Source organism: Calypte anna, chromosome 1 (assembly GCF_003957555.1).
Source record: "Calypte anna isolate BGI_N300 chromosome 1, bCalAnn1_v1.p, whole genome shotgun sequence".
Taxonomy (NCBI): domain Eukaryota; kingdom Metazoa; phylum Chordata; class Aves; order Apodiformes; family Trochilidae; genus Calypte; species Calypte anna.
In genome coordinates this window covers 64338804-64347937 of record NC_044244.1, presented here as the reverse complement: position 1 = coordinate 64347937, position 9134 = coordinate 64338804, and the positions used below count along the sequence as shown (strand labels likewise).

The following is a 9134-nucleotide window of genomic DNA, read 5'->3' as shown; positions in this document are numbered from 1 at the left end:
TTTGGGTCACAACCAGCTGGGGAAGGGGGCACAAGGGGAGGGGGCTCCTGTCCTGTGGCACCACCCAGCACTAAACTCCTCTTCCCCAAATCTGGGTTTCCAACCCATAAAAAGACCAAGAGCTCGATGGAGTTTTTTGTTTTTTTTTCATTTTGGCTTGACCTGATCGGGGTTTTTTTTGTTGGTTTTTTTTTGTGTGTGTGTGTGTGGGGTTTTTGGGTTTTTGTGGTTTTTTTTGTCTTTGTCTTGTCTTTCTTTTTTTTTTTGCTTTTTTGTTTTGGCTTGGTTTTTTTTTTTTGGTTTTTTAGTTTTTTGGTATTTTGGGTTTTGCTGGGGTTTTTTTGGTTTTTTGGGGTTTTTTTTGTTTTTTTGTTTTTGTTTTTTCTTTTTGTTTTTTGGGATTTTTGTTTTTGGTTTTTTTGTTTTTGTTTTTTGGGGTTTTTTGCGGGTTTTGTTTTTTCTTTTTCTTGTTATTTTTGCTTTTTTGTTGTTTTTGTGGGGTTTTTTTTTGGCCTTTTAGTTTTTTGGTATTTTGTTTTTGGTGGGGTTTTTTGTTTTTTGGAGGGCTTTTATTTTTGTTTTTTCTTTTTGTTTTTTTGGGATTTTTGGTTTTTTTGCTTTTGGTTTTTTTGGTTTTTTTGTTTTTTGCATTTTTTGTTTTTTCTTTTTCTTGTTATTTTTTCTTTCTTTGTTGTTTTTGTGGGGGTTTTTTTGGCTTTTTGTTTGTTTGGTTGTTTTTTGTTGTTTTATTTTTCTGTTTTTTGTAGGCTGAGGGCTTTTCCCTCTCCTTTCTCCCCCCAGAAAAGCTCCACGAGACCCCCCCTGCCTCCGTAGCCTTCAATGTCATCATGCCTTGGTTTTATATATATATATATATGAGATCCTTGGAGTACTTTTAGCCAGGCAAAAAAAAAAACCCCATCCAAAAACCAAACAACAATAAAAAAACCCCAAAAGGAACAAAAAAAACCCCAAAAAATGGAAAAAAAAAGCTGATATTTTATTATTATTATATATATAAAAAAAAAAAACTAAAATGTGTTTGAGAGAGGAGAGATTTTTGCTGCCACCACGGCTTTGGGCTCTTGGATGCCTTATCCTGGAGCAGGGGGACCTCTTTTTTTTTGGGGGGGGGGGTTGGGGAAAAAAGTTCCCCTTCTGCTCCCTTTTTAGAGGAAAAAATTCACAAAACCGCCCCAAAAATCTAAAAAAATCACCAGCCCCCCCCCCAGGTCATTTTTTGTTCTGAAATCCTGAAAATTCTTCCATTTTGGGTGAGGTTTTGCTTTCTTTTATTGCCCCCCCCCCCTTCCAGGTCTTCCACCCCCCTCGCCCTTCACTGGATTGATTTTATTTCCATTTTCTTTCCGTTTTATTCCCAACTTTTTTCCATTTTTTTTTCCTCTCTCCAGCAGGTTGAGGAGGGGGAAATCATTGAGGTGGGGGGGGGGGAGAGGTTGTGCCCCCACCCCTTGAAAAAAAAAGCAAAAAACCCAACACTATTATGTTGGAAATGTTGGAAATTGGGACGATTTTGGGGAAAAATCTCAGGATTTTCCCATTTTAGGCTTTTCCCACCTCCCTTCTTCCTCCTCCCAAGTACCAAGGAGCTGGGGGGGCCCCAGAACCCCCCCCAAATTTTAGAGTTTAACACCCCCCTCCCCCCCAAAAAAATAGTGCTGGGGTCTGGGTGCTGGGTGCCCCCTCCCCAGGGGAAATCTGGGGCTTGAGGAGGAATTTTTGGGAAAAACGAGCAGGAAATGGGGCTGGGAATGACCCGGGGGGTGTAGAATTAATAGAGGACAGTCCAAAGTGACCACAACCCCCCCCCCCCCCCCAGGTTGTCCCCTTGGTCCTGGGGGGGAAATTTCCCCCTGTTTTCCAGCAGGGGGGAAAAATTCTCCCAATTTTCTTCCCTGGAGGGGGGTGGGGGGGGGGAATTTCCCTTATTTTGCACCTAGGGAAGGGAGAATCCCAACTTTTCCTCCCTGGGGGGGGGGCATTCCCCCATTTTCTCTCCATGGGGGGGTCATTAATCCCCCCCCCCCCCCCAATAATTTCCCTTTTTACAGGGGGGAACAACACCCTTAACCCCCCCATGGAGCTGCTTTGGGGCTTTTCTCTCTTTATAAATAATTTTTATTTTCTATTAAAAACAAAAACAAGGAAATAAAACCAAACCGTGTGGGGCCTGGGGGGGGGGATTTGGGGGAGGGCAGCAGGTGGGTGATCATCCCCTCCCCCCTTAAGGCCCCCCCAGTTTAAACCTTCTCAATCCCAATAATTTTCCTTCAATCCTTGCTAACCCCACCCCCCTTTTTTACCCCAAAACACCCTTTTTCCCCCCCAAAAAAACAACTGCCAAACCTACCCCCCCAAAAAAACCCCAACAAAACAACAACCCGGGGGGGGGGTTTTGGGGTGTTGTGTGTTCCCCCCCCCCCCAAGTGACATTCTCTTTTGCTCCTTAATTTTCCTATGGAAGTTGTCCTGGGGGAGATGATTTGGGGGGTGAATATTTTGGGGGGGGGCATTTAATTTTAGGGAGGAGTTTAATATTTAGGGGGAGATTTAATATTTGGGGGGGGGGGGGTTTGGGGAGGGGCATTTATTAATGGGGGGGTTATAAATTTTTTTTGGGGGGGAGTTACAATTTATTTGGGGGGGTCACAGTTTATTTGGGGGGGTTAAAGGAGTTTTTGGGAGGCGGGTGCCCTCCTCAAGAAATAAAAAGAAGACCCCCCCTCCCCAAAACACCCCCCCCAGCTATTCCCAAGGGAGAGTCACCCAAAATGTGCCTTGATATGGGGGTGTCAGCCTGGGGTCGAGCCCCTTCCCCCTTTCCCCCCCCCCCTTTTTCTCTCCCCCCCCCCCCATTTTTTTATAAACCCCCCCAATTTTCCACCCCCCCAGGCTTATATCCCCCCCAAACTTTGTGCCCCCCCCAATTTATTGCCCCCCACTTTAATTCCCCCCCCATTTTATCCTTCCCCAAGTTTTATCTCCCCCCCCCCCCCGAGTTTTATTCCCCTCCCCCCCTAAGTTTTATTCCCCCTCCAGGAGTTGAGGGTGGAAAATTTGCCCCCCCTTCCCATATTTCCCAGCTTTAACCCTAAATTTTTGGTTTGGGGGGGTCTGGTGTATGCAGGGGGGGGCTGAGGGGGTGGTGCCCCCCCCACCCACTGGCAATAATTCCCTGTCACGACCTGGATCCCATCGTGTGCTGGAAAATCCAAGGTTTTTGTTTGGGATGGTTTTTTTTTTTGGAGGGGGGGAAATTGTTTTTTTGTGGCTGATGGGAAAGATTTGGTTTGGGTTCATTTTAGGGGGGGGTTCGGGGTGGGGTTTGTGTTCCCAAAGTGCTATTTTTTTGTACAGAAAAAAAAAAAAAGGAATTTCAATGAAAATGTCGATATTTTTTTTTTGGGGGGGGGAGAAGGGGGGCAGAGGGTAGGGGGAGCTCCTTTGTAAGCGGGAAGGGGGATTTCGGGGAGCGGGGTTGTAATGACCACAAGTGCCTGGTGCTGGCTGCACCGATGGGGGGGGCACAGGGGGAAACTGAGGCATGGGATTGGGGGGGGGTTAATGCTGGGGGGAACTGAGGCATGGGATTGGGGAGGGTTAATGCTGGGGGTGGCAGTGCTGGGGGGAAACTGAGGCACAGGATTGGGGGTGTTAGAGGGGAAACAGGCATGGGATTGGGGGGGGGTTAATGCTGGGGTGGCAGTGCTGGGGGGAAACTGAGGCACAGGATTGGGGGGGTTAGTGCTGGGGTGGCAGTGCTGGGGGGAAACTGAGGCACAGGATTGGGGGGGTTAGTGCTGGGGGGAAACTTGAGGCAGAGCAGGCCTGCAACTCCTCCTTTCTGAGGAGGAGGATCTCCAGCTACCATAAAGTCACTGATGGTGCAAGTTTAGGGGGTCAAACACGAGCTGGGCAGCCACTCTGCAGCCACCCTGCAGCCACTCTGCAGGGTGTCTCACACCCTGACGTGAGGCAGAGCAGAGCAGGCTGCACCGCGCGGCTGCCCAGGGTCAACCGGCCTGGCTGAGGTAATGGCGCTGGGGGATCAAGGTTTGGGGCATTGACCGCCAAGACGTTCGTTGGTGGCAACGCTCTCAAAGTGCCACTTCTGTGGAGAAAAACTTACACAGGAAGTTGCATCTAAACATGAAGAAAAACTTCTTCAATGGAAGGGTGACAGAACAGCTGAGCTCCGCTGGGCTGTGCCTCTCCAGGTGCTCCTGCTCCTCATCACTGGCTTGATTTTTGCTCCTGTCTTTTCCCTGCCTGTCTCCTACCTCCTCTGTCCCTGCTTTTGCCCTTCCCTTGTCCTGAACCCCCACTTTCCTCCTGCTGCTCCAGTAGGGCTCTGGGAGCTCCTGGGATGGGGCTCTTCAGCAGGAAACATCAGGTGTCAGCCTCTGGCAGTGCTCCTGGGCAGCCCCACGCTGCTGCAGCCGCCAGCACCAGCACCCCTGGGCCCCAGGAGCCAGGGCTGAGCAGGCTGCACCGCACGGCTGCCCAGGGCCACCTGGCCTGGCTGATGTAATGGTGCTGGTGGATCAAGGTTTGGGGCATCGACCGAATCGGTGAGGGGCTGTGGGCTGCTGCTGGGACACCTTGGCTGCTGTGTGCTCTAAAGGTCATGCAGACCATCAGCCCCTCCTCTTTTTTGCTGGCTCCCGGCTTGGTCGCTCTTCCCCTCTCTTCTTTCCCCTTCGCTCCCACTGCTCTCCAGAATCCACATCCATTGGGTGCTGGGAAGAGCCGTGGAGCTCCCTCCTCAGCCGGCCCTGCTGCAGGGGCCCTCAGGCACCCATCCCTGCCAGCATCCAGTCCGGGCTGGATATATATTTGTATATTTGCTCCTTATCCCAGGCGTTACTGCCTTTCCCCTCTTCTTGTCAACCTGTTTCAGTTTTAACTTCCAACTGGTAAGTATCTCATCCATGTTTCCTTTTCTGTTGCCTCGGGAGGGTGGAGGGGGGGAACTGACAACAATTCTGTCCTCTGGTTTTTGGACTGTGACACAGGGTGAAAGAAGGCCTTGAGATTTGATAGACTCATGAACTGAAGATACCAAGTAAATCTTGGTTTCAACAACCTGAGATTGTTGACAAATGTCTTTACATTTGGATCATTTAAATGCTATTTTTCTTCTTGAGTTGTAGGTGTCTGCCAACAATGGAAAAGGGCTTCTTCCATTGGTAAGTGAATATATTCATGCAAGTAATTAAAAGATGGGCTGAGAAAACCTGTGTTAGTTCTCCTGTATATTCCTTTCCCAAAATGGCTACCTGTATTTTCACCCTATTCTTCCTATTTTAAATGCTTCTTATATGTAAATGTTTTTACACAAGTAAATAGAAATTACAAAAATAGTAAACTGAATACAGTTTACTTGTAGAACTGTTTGTGTATAGTGTTGCTATGTGTGTAATGACACTAAGCTGGGGGGAAGTGTCGATCAATTGGAAGGCAGGAGGGCTCTGCAGAGGGACCTGGACAGACTGGAGAGTTGGGCTGATTCCAATGGGATGAGGTTTAACATTCCAAGTGCCAGGTCCTGCACTTTGGCCACAACAACCCCATGCAGCGCTACAGGCTGGGCACAGAGTGGCTGAAGAGCAGCCAGGCAGAAAGGGACCTGGGAGTCTGGATTGACAAGAAACTGAACATGAGCCAGCAGTGTGCCCAGGTGGCCAAGAAGGCCAATGGCATCCTGGGCTGGCTCAGGAACAGCGTGGCCAGCAGGTCCAGGGAAGGGATTCTGCCCCTGTGCTCAGCTCTGGTGAGGCCACAGCTTGAGTCCTGTGTCCAGTTCTGGGCCCCTCAGCTCAGGAAGGAGATTGAGGTGCTGGAGCAGGTCCAAAGGAGGGCAACCAGGCTGGTGAAGGAACTCGAGCACAGACCCTATGAGGAGAGGCTGAGAGAGCTGGGGCTGTTCAGCCTGGAGAAGAGGAGGCTCAGGGGAGACCTCATCACTCTCTACAACTCCCTGAAAGGAGGTTGTAACCGGGTGGATGTTGGTCTCTTTTGCCAGATGACTTTCAACAAGACAAGAGGGCAGGGTCTCAAGTTGTGCCAGGGGAAATTTAGGTTAGATATTAGAAAATTTCTTTCTGGAGAGGGTGATCAGCCATTGGAATGGGCTGCCCAGGGAAGTAGTGGATTCTCCATGTCTGGAGATATTTCAAAAGAGCCTGGATGTGGCACTCAGTGCCATAGTCCAGCAACCGCAACAGTGGATCAAGGGTTGGACTCGATGATCTCTGAGGTCCTTTCCAACCCAGCCAATTCCTTGATTCTATGGTAATCATGGATATTGTACTGGTGTGTCCTGACCAGTGGAAAAATCTCCAGTCAAACAGCTGCCACTTGTCATTGCATATTGGGCTGTATTTCCTTCTCAATTAAAACCAAAACCAAACAAAAACAAAAAACAACAAACAAACAAACAAAAAACCCAGCAAAAAAAACCCCACCCAAACTCAAAAGAAAATCTTTTGAGGACAGGATTTGAGAAGTCCTTTCCATGACCTCCCATAATACTTCATCCAGCTCTTGCCTTTCTGTCCCACCCTGGATACCTGGTTCCAGTCAGTCTGCACTCTCAGTAATCCCTGGCATGAGGATTCATGGGTCATCTATCATCTATTATCTGTCCCACAGGCTAGAGGATAAATTATGAAAGAAGGAGCAAGACGTTGTAAACAGAGACAGCATCTCATGTAACCCAATGGGTTTTCCATACCACAGAAGAAACCCCCCAGGATCCAGAGGAGATGACAGAACAAAAACTAAGGTTTATGGTAATGCTGGGAGAGGGGAGGCAGGTGGATGAAAGAGAGGACGAGTAGCTGCCTAAGTTCTCCTCTAAATCTTGTAAATAATAGAACACAATAGTCCAGTTGGAAGACATCTAAAACAATTGCCTAGTCCAACTGCAGTGTTCACTGTCTGCTTAACTAAATAATCTCTTTTTTGAGGATTAAAGGAACCTTTTACTTTCCTTCATCTCCCGTCCACGTCCCGAGGTGGTTCGGTCCCTGCCCCCCCCGCCCCCTCCCCGAGGTGGTTCGGTCCCTGCCCCCCCCGCCCCCTCCCCGAGGTGGTTCGGTCCCTGCCCCCCCCGCCCCCTCCCCGAGGTGGTTCGGTCCCTGCCCCCCCCATCCCCTCCCCGAGGTGGTTCGGTCCCTGCCCCCCCCGCCCCCTCCCCGAGGTGGTTCGGTCCCTGCCCCCCCGTGCCCCCTCCCCGAGGTGGTTCGGTCCCTGCCCCCCCCGCCCCCTCCCCGAGGTGGTTCGGTCCCGCCAACGCGGTTGCTTCGTGTCTCCCGGTGCCGTTGGTGTCGGTTTTGCTGTTGGTGTCGGTTTTGCCGTTGGTGGCAACGCTCTGGAAGCGGCACTTCTGTGCAGAGCTCCACTGGGCTGTTCCTCTCCGACTGCTCGTGCTCCTCGTCGCGTAATTGATTTTTACTCCCGCCTTTTCCCTACCGGTCTCCTACCTCCCTTGTCCCTCCCTTTGCCCTTCCCTTGTCCTAAACCCCCACCTTCCGGCTCCGCCGGCTTCATCCTGCTGCTCCGGCAGGGCTGTGCACCTGCCGCAGCTCAAAGAGCTCCAGGGATGGGGCTCTTCACCAAGAAACATCGAGAGTCAACCTTTGGCAGCGCTCTTGGGCAGCCCCACACTGCTGCAGCTGCCAGCACCAGCGCCCGTGGGCATCAGGAGCCAGAGCAGAGCAAGCTGCACCGCGCGGCTGCCAGCGGTCACCTGGCCTGGCTAAGGCAATGGCGCTGGTGGATCAAGGTTTGGGGCGTCGACCGCCGTGACAGCGAGAATCGGTGAGCTGTGAGCTGCTGCTGGGACACCTTGGCTGCTGGGTGGGAGCATCCCCCACAAAGGGATTGAGTGGGATCCCCTTGGAGCTGATTGCTTGCAAAGCAAGATGTGCCCTGTCAGCTGGGAGGGGGAACTGGAGAGCTTTCCAGTGCTGGGAGCTGCTGGGTGGACTCAAGTGCTCCTGGCCGTGTGTGCTGCTGGGCTGCCACTTGGACATGGCCTCTCTGCAGCTGCTGAGGCATCCCCAGTCCTCTCCTTCCCCCATGGGTATGGGATTGCAGCAGCAGGCAGCAGGAGGAGCAGGGTCTGGGCTGGGTCCCCTGGGCTGGGTGGTGACACAGCTTTGGTTCTTCTGTTGTCTGTCTGTGTTAAGCTGCTGTGTTTAATTTTTAGGACACCTCTCCATCTGGCGTGTGCAAACGGCCACACAGCAGTTGTCAACTTCTTACTCGGGCTGCACTGTGAGCTGAATCCTGTTGATAATTTCATGAAAACACCACTGATGAGAGTAAGTGAGCTATGACCTGCTCTTGGAAGTGGGGCTTCCTGACTGTGCATTGGAGGAGAGGTGTTGCAGGATTCTCTATGCAGACCTGTGCAGAAACATGCCTGTTGTATTTGATGTGGAAAATCTTTGCTATCTTTGAAGATGCTCTTCTTTCCCAGCGCTCAGTGATGGAGTGAAGTGTAGTCTGTCAAGTCTTCCCTTTTTGTAAGTCTTCCCTTTTTGTGTGTGTTGTTCCCAGGCAGTAGAGGTCCAAAACGAAGACTGTGCGATTTTTTTGCTGACGTTAGGTGCCCGCGTAAATATGGCAGATGCTGATGGCAACACAGCCCTCCATCTTGCTGTCCGGTCTCGCAATGTAAACATGGTGAAGCTGTTACTGGACCATCACGCCAATCCTGCTGCCAAGAATAAGGTAATCTTTTCTATTTCTTCAGGAAGTCCTTCCAGAAAGTTGCGTGCCTATTTCTCATGAAGACTTTTTTGGACTTTGATGATGAACAGGATGTATTTCTCTGTCCTTTCAGAAGGGCCAGACCCCACTGAGTATCGCTGTCTCTGAACATCAGAAGGAGATAGAAGATTGTCTTCTCAACAGAAGACCTCGCCTGCGACCTCGTGGTGATTATAAAAGGTAAGGCCTTTATGCAGATGGGTGCCTTTAGGATTCTGTAGGCTGCATTGCTGAGAGGCATTGGAATAAGCTCTGAACAAAAGCCCAGAGCCACACACACACAGGAGGAGCTATTTCTGTGTGACTTGTGAAAGCAGCTCTATGCTTGGCTG

General features: G+C 50.5%; 1 protein-coding gene across 1 annotated transcript; it reads left to right on the top strand.

Annotated features, from left to right (window-relative positions):
- The first annotated feature begins 5181 nt into the window (after positions 1 to 5181).
- Positions 5182 to 8835, top strand: LOC115600459 (ankyrin repeat domain-containing protein 7-like). The gene is made up of 4 exons (XM_030469486.1): positions 5182 to 5210; positions 7592 to 7845; positions 8237 to 8351; positions 8590 to 8835. The coding sequence occupies exons 2-4, from the start codon at positions 7628 to 7630 to the stop codon at positions 8821 to 8823; spliced, it is 567 nt and encodes a 188-aa protein (XP_030325346.1). The 5' UTR covers positions 5182 to 5210; positions 7592 to 7627; the 3' UTR covers positions 8824 to 8835.
- Positions 8836 to 9134: the final 299 nt, after the last annotated feature.

What these genes read in the sequence shown, in the direction of transcription:
- LOC115600459 (XM_030469486.1), top strand. Translation starts at nt 7,628, where the DNA reads ATGGGGCTCTTCACCAAGAAACATCGAGAGTCAACCTTTGGCAGCGCT. An exon ending in CGCCGTGACAGCGAGAATCG is followed by an intron (nt 7,846 to 8,236) that starts GTGAGCTGTGAG and finishes TTTAATTTTTAG; the next exon opens with GACACCTCTCCATCTGGCGT. An exon ending in TGAAAACACCACTGATGAGA is followed by an intron (nt 8,352 to 8,589) that starts GTAAGTGAGCTA and finishes TGTTGTTCCCAG; the next exon opens with GCAGTAGAGGTCCAAAACGA.